Below are 17,488 nucleotides of genomic sequence, written 5' to 3'. Positions count from 1 at the left end.
AGGCAACAGAAGTCAAGGGAAGATAAACCAGAGGAAAGATAAGCAAGGGAGAACATGCAGGGAAAAAAAAGGGCTTGATTAACAAAAGTTGTTTCAGTAGACAGCTGTCAGATTTGAATACAATACTGATTGGGAAGCTCCACTCGAGATTAGAGCCCTTGTAGGCAGCCTCCATCCTGAAACACTGACAATCCTGTGTCCAGGGCCACTGGAAACTCAGAGCTGCACCTGCACTTGGCACAATGTTCCATCTCACCACAAAACACTCCCCGTGTGTTGCTCCAAAATCCTCATGGGATGTTGGACAAAAATCCAGTGAATGTCTTCAGTAAAATAGCTGAGAAAATCACATCCATTCCTTCAAAAGAGTATAGAGTTTTGAAAGATTTCTTCCTTCCAGGAGTTCCAAAAACTTGGCTTTTCCTCCTTTATTGACAAGGAAATCTAGGGGGAAAAGGGACTGTTTTGGAAGAAAAATAATGAATTTTCCTGCTGTCTACATGAAAGAATCTTGGGAATTTCACAACCTAGGCTGAAGACAACCTAGGCTGACAGAGGGAATCCAAGCTCTCAGAAATTTTTGCCTCCCTTAGCTGACTGCTTCAATGGAAGTGAGACTTCAGAGCACTCAGCATCTTCATCTCCCTATAAGATATTCACAGGAAAAGAGTTCCTCAGTTTCATTTTCTCTCTTCAGGCAAAGCTTTCCTGAGAGGAAAATATTTTCTTTCCTGCAAAACCATAGTTTTTGCATGGAAAATAGGTTATTTCACCCAAAAAGGCATTTCATTTCAGAGAATTTCCATGACAGAAGAAACCCATATGATTTTATCATCTGATAAAATTGATTTCACAGTAAATTATTTTAAAATATTTCCTGGGAACAGATTATTAGCTCTTGAGAAATAACTCCACTGCTTTTCTATTTAGATCCTCAAAATTTACATTTTTAATAAATCTAAACTCTTCCAAAGGAATGTCTTAAAAATGTTTCCTCTTTTTTCTAAGTTACTGTTCTTTGCCATCTTTAATGCTTCTTCCAATACCCCAGTACACAGGAATAGTCAAAAAATCCTCAAGTTCATATGGTGAAATGTTCTCAGTGTCTTAAAATGCAGAGATGTTTTGATTGTCCCTTGTGATTCCTGGGAAAGGTTCAAGTCATCAGCTGGCAGATTCAGTTACTGAGCACACAGAGTCAGTGAAATCTCCCATCTTGGGCATGACACAAGAACTGGGCAGGACAAAGTAATTTAAGATTAGATGGGACCTCCACTCTTCAGAGGTTCACACGGTACAAGAAGCAGCATAACCACATAAACCCCTTGTGCTCTCCTCACATCACGTGGTGAATCAAGTTCAAGATCCCTTTAACTTTAATAACTGCCTTCCTTGGATCCATTTTACCAGATTGATCCTTTAATCTCCATGTGCCAAACTGAAGGCTTTGTTTTCACACAGCTTATCCCTTCTCAAAACCTGGCTGGAACCTCAGGGGCCCAGACCATTTTTTGAGACTCCCTGGTATTTACTGCAGTGATTTGGCCAGCACATTCAAGAACTACAAGGCCACAACAATTAACACTCAAAACAAGCTTTGTGTCAGTATTGGTTTGGGCCATTATTATTCCTCCATTCTCTCTTAGATGTGTTCTTGAAGAGGAAAAAGACGAACAGAAGAAGTCCAGTGCTGCCTTGTAAGAAATCTGCAGAGAGGTGTGATTTAAAGTCCTGAGAACTAGAAACTCTCACACCCACAATGACCCTCAAGGTACTTAGAAGGCTTAGCTAACAATGCCTTTAAATATCAGCTTCATACAAACCATCGAGTCACAGATCTCTGGATAAATGTGTACCTGGAAAATCTGAACAACTTTTTCATGATGCATTTTGAAGCTGAAATTTGCTTTGTGGAGGAAACTTCATTCTCTAAGCTAAGGGGCATTTCAGACCCAGCTCAGGTACTGCAGATAGGACTGATTCAGCCTGTTCAAGTCAAAAAGAATTGCTCACACAGTATGTTCAGGAAAGATTTGAGATAGACACACAATAAATGGGGTGACCATGAATGTAGATCATTGGAATGTGATGCCAAGTGACTGGTGCTAGATCTGGTACAATTTATTACACACTTAACCTGTCTCAGACCCTGTAAACTCCCTGTAATGCTGGTTTCTGCATGACATTTTGCAATAGCACAGTGGAAAATGAGTGTTTGCTCACATTTACAGCAGCACCTTCACCTATATTCTCGCTCACATACACTTGGGGTAAACCTACAGCATTCAACCTGGTATTCAAATACAGAGTTTTCCAGACTTAAGAATGTATATGTAAAATGTAAATAAAACCATCAGTATTTTGCTTTGTTATAGACCTCACTCCTTTTGAATTTCAATTGTACTCCTGTTATTTCAATTTTTTTCTTGCCATGAAACATAATTTTGTTGATTATAATTTTTGGAGATACTGTGTGTATCTTGCATTTTAATTATGGTTTTAAGGTACTTGTTAACCTACAATTAGCATGGTCTTGAGCTGAAGGGCTGCCTTAGTTGGGTCAAAAATAACCTAGTAATTTTCTCCTTATTCTCAGCTTTCTAAACTCTAAGGCTCCAGATTGTTTGATTCCCATTTGGATTTTTAGCCCATCGTGAACTTGACACAGTTGCTAAGATACATATCAGTCTGCACCGTGTTGATACAATATTATTTAAACACTTTAAAGGGCAGCCTAACAGTTCTCTGTAAACACAAAACTCCACCATAAACTGTTCTCTGCAGAAGCAAGCAGCTTGACACAAAAATCAAATCCAGGCTATTTCAGAGATTACCGTGGGAGCATTCAGGAGCATCTGCCCACCACCAGCAAGGCACCTCACAGTTTTGTGGCCGCCCTGGTGCAGCGTCAATGAGCCCACAGTGCTGTGGCCGTGCCTGCAGCCGCCCAGCTCCGTGCCAGGTTCCCGTGTGCAGGGGGTTTGATTCGGTGATGGCAGCCCAGGGCAATGGCTGCTTCTGGGCCTACCTCAGTGACCTGCCCCAAATCAATCTGACCAGGAGCCCTGCTCATGACCAAACGCCTTGCCACACCGCATAATGTTTAAATTAAAAAGGAAAAATAGAATTTCAGCCCTTTACAAAGAAGGGCCAGAGAGTCACGCAGTCGGCAGAAAACACAGGCCAAACTCGTGAGGCCACTCCTGTAGCTGATGTTTGTATTCCGCGGTACTTTGTTAGCTTGGACAGCAGCCAGGAGAAAGGCTTAAAGACTTTTACAGATGATGTCTGAAAGAAGTCTTCCCTGAAACACCAAGGACACCTTTCCCAGAGCTAAGCCTCGATGGTGATGTTTTCTCGATGGTCTTTGGTGCTTGGCTGAGCTGCGTGTCCCTTGGTGGTGGCCACGGCGGCTTCTCTCCAACGTGAGGGGAATTTCTGACTGCCCTGCACACATCCAGTGAGCCACAGCCCAGCCTCACCACCACGGCTTCATCTTAGAACATGAGGCACAACCTGACATCTCCCACCACCATTTCCAACTCCCCAAAGATAGTGAGGAACATCTTACACAAAATACCTCTAGCAGGGACCCAAGATCCAGCAGTCATGCCTCATGCTGTCTATTAACACCATTGCCCTCGTGCCATCATCCCCTGCACCATGTTTGCACTGGCAATAATGGACCAAGTTTTCAAAACCAGAAAAGCTTTCCCAAAATTCTGTATTGTTTTCAGAGTAAAAATATTTGTATCCACGCTATACCTTGACTCCACAGTATCACAGTCTTGAGGACAGTTTCACAAGGGCCATGCATCAATATGGGTGATGGAGGGGCTAAAAGCACTTGAAAATTCTTTCCCACTTAGTTAATCCTAACTTCATTTTTTTATTAATTATTCTGAATATCCTTGGGTCAGCCTTAAATTGCAACAATATCTTGTCTGTTTTCCTGTACTCCATTAAGTACAACAGTAGTGAATGTTTATCTCCTTCCTTCTAGTTTTACTTCCTCCACTAAAGCATATTCAGTCTGTTCATTATGTCTAGATTTTTGGGTCAGGCTACAAACATTTCATTATCATGTCTTCTCTCTTCTGTGGTGGTTCAAATTGCTGCATTATCTTTTTTTCACCTGATTTTGTCCTTTTCTAAATATTCCTGTTATCACTTCAACTATTAAGTTTCCAATGATACAATGAGTAAAAGCAGAAAGGCGAGGCACTGATAACAATTCAAATCACCAGCAAAGTCCAAATCAACAGAGCTTTCTCCTGAAGAAAAATAATTTCTACCTTATAGAACAGGCCACAAAAAAACATTTTTTTTCTGCCTCAGTTTTTAGTGACATAATTTTGTGTGGTCACAGAGACAATCACTTCTCATGAATCTGAGGGCATGTTTTAGGGTTTTCTTGCTATTCATGTTGTCCTTTGACACTATGCCCACAGCTAGCTCTTCTGAAAGACCACACTGGCCACTGTCCTGGTGTTTGTGTCAATGTCATCCTCTGCTACTTCAAATTCCTATCAGATTTTTTATTTGTGTCTGGATCATATAATTATTTTTTAACTTGTTTCCAAAAGAAACAAGGCTTCTAGTCTTTCCTGTTCCAAGGTTCTAAACGTGAGTAACAGCACCAAAAATGGTGGGGTTTTTTTCTTGATTTTTTTTATTAATATGAAAAATCTGCTTAATGTTAAAAATCCATTTCAAAATGGAAAAAATAACATTCCACTTGCAAAATTAATCTTAGGACACACCAACATTCAAAAATTGCTTCATAGTTTTAAACCAAATAAGAATTTTAACATTTTTTTCTATTAAGTCTCTAGAAAAAATTACTTCCATTTCAAATTTTCTAGTCAACTGTACTTCCTGTTCTTTGCATTTATCTTCTTGAAATGTCCTATCATGTATAATATAGAAAGAAGTTTGTTCCTCTTTCTCCTGTGAAAATGGAAAGCGATCCTAATTGGATCACTTGGATATTTTCCCCAAGCCAGGCCTGAGTGTTACAGTAATATGAGACCACAGTTTGCCATGCTACTGCTAATCCTGCCAGACCAGAACATCCTTCCCTGCACAGCCAGCAGAGAGTCCCAGCCTGAAAGTCACCTTCAAGCACACAGTGAATGCTCTGGGCCACCAGATGTCCAAGAGATGGAGTTGATTCCCTACACTCTCCACACACTTAGCAGAAGTAGAGAGAACAGAAATTCTTCTCTAGTCCTACTCTGAGCCCATGAACTTTGGAAACTCAGGAAACTAAAGGTTTGTGAAGACACAAGATATTCCAGTTAGCACATTCTAGGATCTGTGTCACACTATTTCACCTTTGTGAGTAATTATTTTCATCAATTTTAAAAGAAAAATAAACCGAAACATGATTTTAATATATAATCCTCGGACTGACTGTTTTAAGATCCATTTTTGGATGAATACTGCACTAAGCATACCTTTTTCACTTTGAATTCAGAACTGCCAAGTGTCCCCACATGTTCTTAGGCCACAGTGACAGTCTCCAGTTAGGACTTACGAGGAGGGCTATAACGTAAGAAAGATCAATATTGTTATTTTAAAGTGTTCAGCCATGAAAGAACAATCAACGGTTGAAAGGACCAGGAGCAATCGATTTCAATGAGCAGTTCATATTGGGTAACAAGGCAGCACAGATATAGATAAAGATTGACTAATAGGAAAGAATATTTAAAGCATTAATTAGATACACTAGAGCTTAATGCCCCTCAGAAGAGTTTTTAAAAGAAGACACTATTTTAAAGTTTCACATTCCATTGTAGAATTACATCCATCAAGTAGCACTTGACAATTGTGACATTGAAAACTATTTTCTTCTGAAACAATAATAATTTGTTAAGCTAAAGCATATACTGCTGTTTGAATTCTGTGGGAGCATATAATGTCATTTCTTGAAATCTCTAGAGGAAAATTACTCATATGTCTAAGTAAAGAGCTGCCAAAATCTACGGTAAAGTAAATGACGTCTTCAGATTGGGATTCCAAGTTGGGGCTGTCATAACATGGTATGACACTTTCTTAATGTGAAGGCCCTGAATGCCAAAAAGGCACATGACCCCATTTTCTTGTTCTTCTATAGGAACACTTGGAATCAGGTACCCACTTTGGCTTTTAGATGTACGCTCATACATGAATAGATGTGAGATGTGCCAATTCCTTGTCACAGAAAACTAATTTATCCCTTATTTCAAAGGTTTATGGGAGAGTGTCAGGAGAAGAAAAACAAGACTTACAACTCCAAAACCCAGCACAGAAGAGCCACAGCAAACTAGCTAATAGCAGGAATGTGGAGAGAATCTGTAAGGTGCATATTGTAGAAAATGGAACTAAATTAAAATATGGAGGTTTAGGTCTGCAGCATTTTAAAATGCCATCTGAAACATGGGATAAGTTGACACTAGTCTTTAATTCATCTTTCTTTGATTTACCTTTGACAGTATCAGATAGCCACTAACAGTCTACCCAAAGATAAATCAAAGGTGTATAAAAATTTTTGGTCCAGAGTAAAATTAAGAGTGTATTTGCCTATGCTAGAACAGCATTAAATGTACCATGAATTATTCTTATTATCTAGTATTATCTAGTGCTCTTCAGTCAAGATAAAGTTTGAAGGACAGAAAACACTTTGCCACAAGCAAAAATCCAAAGTCACAAAGTCAGCATTTCGTCAAGTTTCCTATTAATTTGTCATGGAAACAGTATAAAAGTTTCCTAAAACACGCCTTGAACTAGTAGCATAAGTACATTAAGTGGTATATTTCACCACACTGAGACACTAAACAATCTTTCTCTTCCTTAAACTTACTAACCTCAGTTTGGAAAGCTCTCATTTTTCTTCTGGATATACTGAGAAAGAAAAATCTGAGTGAAAAGCATTATGTATTCATTCTTTCTTAGAGAGAGAAGGACAGAAAAGGTGATTTATATCTGTTAACATAAGCAATAGTATCTCTGTGAAAATTAAATAGGCAGTAAGAAAGCTTTCTTATGGAAGTAAACAAAATATGAACTCAAATTTGCTTTTCTATTGGATTAAAACTTGTCAGAATTTGAAATTTCTTTTGGTACCAATTTTCAAAAGATTATTTGTGCTTGAATTCCTGAAACAGATGGAAAATAAAGGAATCTGAAACTTCTGGCAAAATAAAAATAAGAATCAGACATGTTACTTACTTCATTTCAAACCCTGCTATTATGAAGTGCTTTCAGCATTTCTTTCAAGCCATAGACTCAGAGTATTAATTCAGACAGCGTCCTGAGATTTGTACTCTGCCTGTGTCTACAAAAATAGACATAAGTGACGAAACAGAGGGGAGCATCCCAGGATAAATGAAGCAGCAGCAGAAGTACAAGGAGCAACTCATGATAGCTGGTCAAATTCACAGCTCCTGTCAGTCCACAGCAGTAAATCCCTGGCACAAATGGCAGGAGCATTGCAGTGCTGTCTGTGGTGACTGTGTAGTACCTGTTTGCAAGGGCTCACAGCGATGCCCTGGTCTCACCTGAGGGCACACCCACACCCACAGGGCTGGGCAGTGCCAGGGCTGCCTGAGCTGCTGCTGGGATGAGACGTGAGGTGCCTGGCTGTGCTTTTCCTCAAAGGTCAGCACCTTTCTGCAGGGCTGCAAATCCAAGGCAGCGCTGCCAGATGCGCTGCAAGGGCTACTGAGTGCCTCAGATGAGCTTAAATTACCCTTTCAGGTGCTGACTTTTAACCCTTTGACCATGTGCACTACTGCAGGTTTTCCCCTGCTGACTGCTGCTGCACAAGGAGTAGAAGTCTGGTTTTTATTGAGGCTGATGGCATTGTTTGCAACCTTGAGTACCCTAAATAGGTTGGATCCTAGTTAGTTTCAAAATTTGTCCTCTTACTTGGATGTTCCACCAAATTAGATGCCTTTTAGGAAGCTAGGCCAGATGTTCAGTCACCATGGCCAGGAACAGGGATGGCCAAAGCCTGGGGGAAAGTCTTACCCATGGTGAGTGTGGAAATTGTAAGCAACACACTTCAGAGGACAAAGAAACACCCTCAGGTAGTGCCTAGTCAGTGAAACACTGCCCCAGAGAATAACTCATCCTGTCAGCCGATTCCATGTGCAACGTGTGCCACCACATCCCATACACAGAGCAAGAGCCAGGGAAAGAAGGAGTGGGCTTCTTGGATGGGCCACATAATTCAGCAGAAACTGAGACAAAATTCTCAAATGAGCATAAAAGCCAGGGAGAAATTGGATGTCTTTTCCTGCTTGGCCAAGGACATAGTAGCCTCTTTAAACTTAATAAATAAACACACCAGCCATTCAGTTGTGTTTACAAGAACAGTAAAAAAGAACCTGAAGAGCTTGGGAAAGAATAGAGCTCTTTGGTAGGAGCTGGATTCCTCCCTCAGGAGTTAATTTGAATTTCCCCAGCCAGCTGGAGCCTGGGGAAAGCTGATTTTCCAGTGCCTTGCACCTTGTAGACTCATTTACACTTCTCAAGTGGATATAAAACCACGCTACGGACACTAACAACAGCGTTTAACAGCCACTTTGCAGCGGTGTTGCCGTCCAAAGCAAGTATGAGGCGATGTGGACCGAGGATTCCCCGGGAGCCGCCGGGGAGCGCAGGCCGCCCGCTCCCCGGGGCCGGCGGCCGGGCTGCGGCCCCTTCCCCAGCGCTGCCGTGGGCTCCAGGAACTGCCCCCGGAGCTGCTCCGGGTGGGTGTCGCTTCTGCGAGGACAAGGGGCTCTGCCCGGCTCCCCGCAGGTCACTGCGCTGGCCCTGCTGCCTCGGGGACAGCCCTGTGCCCCAGGCTGGAGCTCCGCGCTTCCCAGCGGGTCCCCAGCCGCTCCTCTTCCCCCGGCCCTCCGTGAAACTTGCTGTGTATAACCAAGAACAGCATTGATAAGTCCTACCTTCTGAAATAAAATCAATGGTGCTTCAGCCTCCTGCTCTCCTTGTATGTTTCCACGAGGGTTAAGAGAGCATAGAGCCAGCTGAGAATGGGGGAGGCAGAGAATATTAATGGGGGAAAAAAAAAAGATGACAGAAACTCTTGTACCCACAAATATATTTCCCAAAGCATGTCATGAATAAAAGGATTGAGACAGAAAGAGAGAAGGAGACAAAAGGTGATGAAAATATAGCACAGGTGGGGAAAACACTGAAACTACCAACCACCCTAGTGCCAAGAATCTCAAAAGGTGACAGATGTGTAAACTTGTTTTAAAGGAAAATAACCATAAAAGAGATGTTGGCAGATTTAGAAAATAAATGCCAAATGTGTTGTCTTGCCTTTGAGCAGTGTTTCTTTTCAGTTGTCTTCTGTTTTTGTAAATTTTATTTGGTTTCCTGCAGTTCCCTTGCCAGCTCTGTGAGTGCTGGCCATAGATCTGAGAGATGTTGGCCCATCTTCCCTCTAAGGACTGCTTGATTTCCCTGCTGTGCTCAGGGCAGGTTACTTGTTCCCAAGCAAGACAAGCCCTTCTGTGCTTTAATTGCTTCTCAGCCACTCTGGCACCAGCTGAGGTCACTCCGAGTGACTGCAGGGGAGAAAGCAGCAGCTCCAGCCAGTGGTATTGTGATGACTTTCAAAATGCAAAAGGAGCAGAGACCCAAGATAGAGCACTGCAGGCACCTTTCCACTTCTAAATAAACTTAGAGAAAATACAAGTGTAAAACTCCACTGCTGCTTTTTATGGTCTTGTCTCCTTTTAATTTAAACCTCTTCTGTTTAAAAAAACAATAGTATATAAGAAGTGTTTCTGCAGTGGCAAAGAAAGAGAATGTACATATTTCAATCAGGAACATGAATGATTTTGCCCATATTTATGCTCCCTGATGCATTTGGCAATGCTTTCATTTAATTCCTTCTCTGTTCAGGTGCTGCTGTGTCCAGAAGTGGTCATGCATGCCATGGTGGCAAGGTGAATGTAGAAAGTCACAATGGCAAGCCTTTAGAAATGAGCTAGGACACAGACTGAAGAACCATACCACTGAAGAGCATAGACATGAATCTGACAGATGGACAAATTCTTTTTTTCCTCTTTTAGGGCTGGAGAATCCCTGTAAAACAGTATTAGTTTCTAGTCATCTGTATGGGATCTTCACACAAAACATAGAGCCAGTGAGAAAAAGGCTGGACTTTGCTTCAGAGGATGAGTCACTCTGAACATCCGTGTCATGGGCTGGGGAGAGGAAGAGGAGTGTGAAGGGGTATCAGAACTCTTCCTCCTCTATATGGGCCCTGTCAATGGGATGGCTGCTGAGGACAGAGGCTGTGTCTTGGGGAAAGCAGGTGACTCCTAGAGCAGGGGAGCACTTGGAAAGCACCTTGTGGATCATTTGCAACCTGTCCCAGAAGCAGCTCCTGCTGAAGACAGCTAAAACTTCCCCTCACCCCGTGCACTTCTGCATGCAGATCTGTACAGACAAGGATAAGACTTTTTTGCATATTATTGGCAGGTTTTGTTTTCATTAAAGGAGAAAAATATGGTCTCAGTGCCACAGCAAGAGCATCACTGCTTCTTACTGGCTTCTTTACTAAGTACTTGCTTACTTGTTCTTGGAAAACTTTTTAAATTACAAAATGCCTTCTTAAAAATATTAGGTGGGATGTCTTATTAAAAAAAGGTGTGGAAATCCTCTGCAAGGGCTGGATTTTGCATCCTAATGGGACTAAAGCTTTTGTCTGGAAACAGATTATGCTTACTTTTGAGCAGATTTTTTAGAGCTTTATGGAGACTGTGATAGGTCCCTCTCACATTTGGGGATATTCTGCAAATGGAGGTCTTTGAAGAGAGTGTCTTCAAAGTAAGCATCTGCCATCCCAAACTGTGAAAGGTGCTTAGATAAAAATTTATCTGCTCTTCAGAAAAATCTTATCCTAAGGATGTAGTTGAGGATGGCACTCATGGCATTAAATGCAAGGAGGCATGACTTGCAAATACTAACCTATTAAAGCAATTAATTTGTTTCCTCCAACAAATGGTACGATTAAAAATGTGTCTAGGGAATGCTATAAATACACATCTATGACTTGACTTTTCTTCCCAAGAATCTCTGGCTAATCCCTAGTGAATAACCTGTCTCTAAACTTAAATTATCAAATGAAAATGAACAGCCAAATATTTTAAACTATTGCTTTTTATTATAATTACACTGGAGCACAAATAAATAAGCACTAAATTATTGTAAAATATTGTCAATGCACTAAAGAAAGCAGAATTGATCTTCAAACAACATCTTATTACTTCAGAAGTATCAAAGTACATTTAATTACATCTTACCTAAAAAAATCAAGTACAAAAATGAAAAGAAAATTAATATGTATTTATACTGTGTATATAGAAACGGCTAATAATATATGATTACAGTTAGCCTCTAGCTACTCCTTAGTCCTACACAATCTCAGGCACATACCTGACAATTTCTAATGAAATATAAAAAAAAGCAACATGACATTCAGTTTCAAGATATTGGTAAATGTATTACATTGGAATGAACACAGAATGATTTCATTTTATTTAAAAACCCTGTCATTTAAAAACATAGTGCCATTGTCCACTTAAAAATAAACAACCCAAACCAAAAAACCCCATACTATTTTATACCATTTGCTTTAATTTGTCAAAAGGAGCGATAAAGTAGACATACATTGGCTAATATACGTAAACACATTTTTAGTGCAAGAATAACAAGACCTGTGACTTTACTGTGCTTTCTTGAAATCACAGTGCACCTTACACAAATTGCTACACTATAATGTTTAACTTCAGGAGTTTAAAGCAAAATAAGTGCATACCAAACAATTTCATATATACAGTCTCCATAAGTGTGTGTATATATGTGATCTGTATGTATATACAGATTGCATATTTATACAGACTACAGCTTTAATGACTGTGTAACTAAGCACTGTCATTCACCCTGTGACACAGAAGCTGCTGAGACAAGAGGTGATGTAGGAAATGTTTGACAGCATTGTGATGGCAGCTCTCGGCAGGACGATGTGCCTTTTACTAGAGCCATGGGGTGGGCCAGCAGTCACAGGACAGGGCAGTGGCTGTGTCCTGTTCTGGCTCTGTCCCTGACCTTTGGAAACTACTCTGCCTGAGCCTCACATCCCTCCTCAGTAAAACGGCTCTCACAAGCATGAGGTTTACTTCACATTTCTAAAGTGCTTTGAAGGTAAGTGCTAAGTTATACTTTACTTTTTCATGTTGTCGCACTTTAAAACAAAAAGCCATTGTTTCCATGGGATACAATGGAGGTCTGGAAGCACGTGGGCAGTTATTTAGGAAGGACAACATAAACAGTGTTGAGCAAGGAAAGCAAAACAAAGAGTTTGCAGTGGGCTAAGTGTACAAGCAAGTCCGCTCTAGGACAAGAACGCTTCAATTCCCTGATCATTATTCCTATTACATCTCGATATGGAAAGGACACGATATGAACAAACACGAGCAAGGACAGAACCTCTCCCACTGGCAATGCCTTCCCCCGGCAGCTGTGCCAGGCTCTGCGCTGCCAGCCATGCTCTGGCGGCGCAGCTTTAAGGGAGCTGCTCCAGCAGGAAATCAGTGAGGACAAGGACTGGCCGAGCTGACTGAACGCCTGCTTGCGTTTTGTCACCAGTGACTTGGTGCAGCTGGGGGAAAGGGCTGAGCTAAGTATTTCACATGTGGATATGGGAAATTCTCCTGCCACATTACAAGGAAGACAAACCATGAACTTGCTGAATAATGAACCTGTTATCTCAATAGATTTCTCATGACCAACAAGTTGTCTTCTTTCCAGCAGATTCTGGAACTTTGCGAGATCTCTGGAGTTTTTCTTCTGCAATTTTCTTTCTTTAAAATAGAGAGAATAAGAAGACTAAACAGTTTGTGTTTTTTGTATGCAATGTGTTCGAAGATTCCCTCACAGTCTCTGGCTTGTTTCATGTCTTCTGTCACTTTGGCTGTGAGGGGTTCTTCAAACCTGCATTTCAACTCTGTACCTATTCCAACCTTTGTATATTCCTAACACACCAGTGTTTAACGTATGTGGATATACGTATGCACACATCTATGGGTATATATAGATACATGCATATATACATGTATATGCGTGTACACGTATGCATATATACATATACAACAATGCTAATATACATACACACATATAAACACACACTTCATCTTTTACAGAAATCTCAGTTTGGACATCAAAATATACATTAGTTAATTAGTTATAAAATATTTAAAAACTTTATTTTAGAGGCTGAAAAGAAACTACTACTGATAAAACATTACTGAAACTCAAACTTTAGCAATATAGATTACAAAAACCTTCTAAAATTTGTTATTTTTGGTCTTTTTGATCAGCAATTACAGCTGTGGCAATGCTGTCAATATAATTTCAAAGAAAAGCCAATATAACAAGAAGTTTCAAACAACACACCTTTTCTTCTTGGTGAATATACCATTAAAATGATTGTTTTAAAGAGGGATTTGTGTACTACCAAACTTCAGACACATAGATATAAATTTTAATATACAAAATATATGCCATAGATCTTTTTTTTCACCCTACTCCATCGCAGTACAATTTTCCCTCACCCTCAACAGATCCTTTTGGAAGATATTTCACTGCACAGATTTCACCCTCATGATCAGTATAAGCCATCCCTTTCTCCCGTTAAAACCAGGAGTTCATAATTCTTTGGTCATGACATAATATTCTGTTAAAATGGTGTAATATAATACAGGATTGCAAGCCAATTCCAGAAGCAGCCAGGAAGATGAAACGACATAGCTGGGAGAACGCGTTATGTGGGCTTCTGCTTCAAAACGGCACGAAATCAAGGGGGATTTCCCAACAGCCTTTCAAGGGGTCTGAAATCCAGCCCACAGAAACAACACGAGGAAATCTGACACAGCGTTAAGTAAGGACGTGCTGCCGGATTTAAAAGTAATAAACATGTAAACATATTTTGTCGCCTTTATTTTCTGGACCGTCAGTAAATGTGGACAGGGACGGCGGCTGCAGTGGCACTGCCTCACCCCGCTGAGCCACCGGAGCTCTCTGCCAAGGGCTGCACAAAGCTTAGTCACAGTGAACCATGGTCTCTGCTAATCAATGGAACATCAGCAAGGAAGAGATTCTGTCGCAGGCTGCGCTGCAGAAAATTTAGTTCCTTGGCAAATCATTTTAGTAACTGGTAGTAATGGTTCATATAAAGCCAAGAACAATTAATCTGGTTACCATTATGGGAAAAAGATGCAGAACAATTAATATTTTAAATGCATCTTGGACATCCGCACTGAGCACTTGTACTTTCAGTGCTTGCAGGTTTGCTGTTTCCCACCAGAACTCTCTCCTTTGTCCATCCCACCCCACAAGCTAAGGACATCTAACAAGTACGACTCTAGTCATCTTCTACAGCCCTAGCACCGAGTTGTTTTGTACATTGTCCTCTCCAACAACACGTACAACCACATGCTTTTGTACAGAGGCCACATCTAGGCAGGTCAGAGAAATAAAATGGTGGCAGCGGGGGTGGGGGTGAACAGTAGAATAGAACATAGAAAATAGGTAATAAAACAGTATAACAGTAACATTATATAGTAAAATTCTCCATAAATTTTTGAATTTATATATATATATATTTATATATTTAAACAGTGTATTAGTTTGGGTGTTTTCAATATATTGGTGAAATATTTACATTTTGATATCTTCTGGATCCAAAAAAATCCTGGATAAATATGTATGCCTTAATCCAGTTGGAAACTTAAATCTCTCTCTTGATTGACAGGTGAGCACTGCGCCGGGGTGTTTTTTCCTAGGAAGTTCACCACCTGCAGGTAAGTCTTAGGTTAGAGCCTTTGTCTTTTAAAGAAAGCAGGCTACCTGTGCTTGGTGCCACACAGTGGAGAGGGCATCCTCCACAGGCCTGTCAAATTGCAGTGTCCCAGAAAACAGTTTGTTGTTTGGAATAAGGAGGAGGGCTGTATTTCTTGGTCCCAGCATTCTTTTTCCAACTCGGCAAAATAGGCATGCTGTCCTGTTTGCAGAGTCCTTTCTCTGATTTCTGTCGAGCTTTGATCTCTTTGCAGAGGCAACGCTTTTTTTCAATCATGTCCAGCATTGTATGGTCCCCTTGCAACCACTGCATGCACGTCACCTATTGAGGGAGGTGGATGGAGGAAGAAAAAAAAAAAGAGGGAAAAAACATACAAATAACTGTCTTGGTCATATATTAAATATGCTTTTTCTTTGCAAGGTTATCTCACTTTTATTTGAAACACTCTTATGAATAAAAATCTCTATGCCAACAACAGAAACAGCGTTAGTCTTTACTTCTAACTACTTCTTTAAGAAAAAAAAGGGTAATAGAAGATCCCAGTTTTAACTCCTCCAGAGCACTAAAATCTAATAAAGATAAATGGTTTTGGCTCTCCAGCGCTGGTTGGATTTTAAATGGTAGAATAGATCTTAAAAAGGCACATGGATCTTAACAACATCCTTAAGCTGTGGAAAAAAAAAATTCTACACACTGAAACCCACGTTTTATATTGCTTTCCAAATCCAATCTGTCACATTAAAAGCAGGGTGTTAACATTTCTGAGTATCAAACTAAATATAACTGTTAAATTTTGTTAAAATGATTTAATGAACTCTGTGCAAATTATATGGATTAACCTATCCTACTCTGTGATATTTCATTAGCTGGAAGGCACAAGAGTTAAGAAACTCCATGTTTTCATGCATGAGGAATACTGGAGAACGTGATCCTGATCCAAAAGGGGAGGTTAGCATATGTTTAGCTGTAAGTACATGTCACAGCCCTTCTGATGCTGAGAATGTGACTTCATTTGAGTTCAGTGGGGAGTTCACAATCAAAAATGTGTCTTCAGAGGCTTTAGACTAGAACAGAAATCACTAATAGTAAACTCTTCTGAAAGGGCTTGTTGGTTTTGGACATCAGTGTATACCTGCAGCTCAGAAAATTTCCTCTCAACACTTACTTTGCAAATTTGAAGTGGTGTCTTAAATGTCTCCACATTTTTTTCTTAGGAGTTAAGGATTTGTGTTTAAGTAAATGCACACAAAGGATTTCCAGGTACATCTCTGCTCTTGTCATGAAAATGAACATGTACAGCAATACTTTGGCAGAATTTGAGGTTCATGAAGGAAATGTATCTTTATTTTTAAGAGTATTTTAATGCATTTAATAATGCATATGCCTTTCATTCACAAGTCTTAGAATGGCAATCATGGGCATCCAGTTCCTAGAACTGGAGCCTGGTTTGCCTAGAAGCACCTAGAGAATCCTCTATAGATCCAACCTCCGTGGATCTCAGTAGTTTTTGTGCTCAGCTTGAAGTATATTTAGAATTTAAAGATAATAGATTAAGCAAATGTTCAGATTCATAGCAGAAAACAAAACAAAAGGAATAATTTAAGAAAGCCTACAAGAAAAAGTAATAAAAGTTTATGTACTCAAACAGAAAAAATAATAGAATACAGAAATATTGATATTTTTTGTAAAAAAAGGGGAGAAGCAAAAAAGGATAAAATACTTTTATCATGAAACCATGCTTACCTTATACACTAGACAGTATTGTAAGTTTAAACCATATTATGGATTTTGTCCTTGAATGGTCTTATGAATTTTGAATTACACAGGTAACTTATCTGCAATGTGCCCTCCTGAGTGGCTGAGCCTTTTTTCCAGGAATTCTTCTGTGCCTGCTCTTTTAATTGAATATTTATCTTTCATTTCAGGCATGATCTAATGTTTACTGTGGTGCAGGTGGGCACGAGGCACAGAATCTGCCATGGTCATGACTTTCTTTGGGTGCCCAGGCTTGGTCCAAAACTCCCTGTCTGCAATGGAGATGCTCCCCTCCCACCCCTCGGCTCCACACCTGACCTTAGGAGAGGCTCTGCCTGACCCAGATTTCCTCTGCTCACCAGCGGTGGGTCAGCGCTTACACAGCAGCATCTTCAGCTTGGCTGGGTCCTCCTCCGTGGGGAAGGACAGGGACACAGTCTGCACACAATTCATTACACAAACATTCCCCAGCGCAGCGCCTTCTGCGCCAGGCTTGACGACAGCAGTGCTTGAGCACGGATTTCCTCTCCCGGTGGCAGGCGCCGGGAAATGCCTTCTCCTTTCTATCCCACAGGTCACAGGCACAGCGGGTGCCAGTGCCGCCCCCAGCGCGCGGTGTGCTCCAGCCACCAAGTGTCACAAGCCCCACAGCAGCCCCACGACAACCCCGGGGAGTGTCACACCCGCGTAGCCGCTCACCACCACGGCCATCACAGTTCCCACTGCAGTGCCCATCGCAGCGCCCATCGCAGTGCCCATTGCAGTGCCCATTGCAGTGCCCATCGCAGCACTCATCACAGCACCCATCGCAGTGCCCATTGCAGCGCGATGCCAGTGCCCATTGCAGCGCCCATCTCAGCGCCCATC

General features: G+C 40.9%; 1 protein-coding gene across 4 annotated transcripts in view; it reads right to left on the bottom strand.

Moving 5' to 3' along the window:
- Window positions 1-11,148: 11,148 nt before the first annotated feature.
- Window positions 11,149-17,488, bottom strand: part of NYAP2 (neuronal tyrosine-phosphorylated phosphoinositide-3-kinase adaptor 2) — a 137,022-nt gene continuing 130,682 nt past the window's right edge. For all 4 annotated transcript variants that reach the window (XM_021553646.3, XM_021553645.3, XM_021553647.3 and 1 more), the window contains one exon: window positions 11,149-15,187. In XM_021553646.3, coding sequence (XP_021409321.1) covers window positions 14,960-15,187 — 228 coding nt within the window. In that variant the 3' untranslated portion in view covers window positions 11,149-14,959. The remainder of the gene's footprint in view (window positions 15,188-17,488) is intronic.

The sequence above is a fragment of the Lonchura striata genome, chromosome 9 (assembly GCF_050655825.1).
Source record: "Lonchura striata isolate lonStrDom1 chromosome 9, ASM5065582v1, whole genome shotgun sequence".
Classification (NCBI taxonomy): domain Eukaryota; kingdom Metazoa; phylum Chordata; class Aves; order Passeriformes; family Estrildidae; genus Lonchura; species Lonchura striata.
The sequence above is the reverse complement of the archived record's forward strand: the minus strand, read 5'-3'. Positions and strand labels throughout refer to the sequence as shown.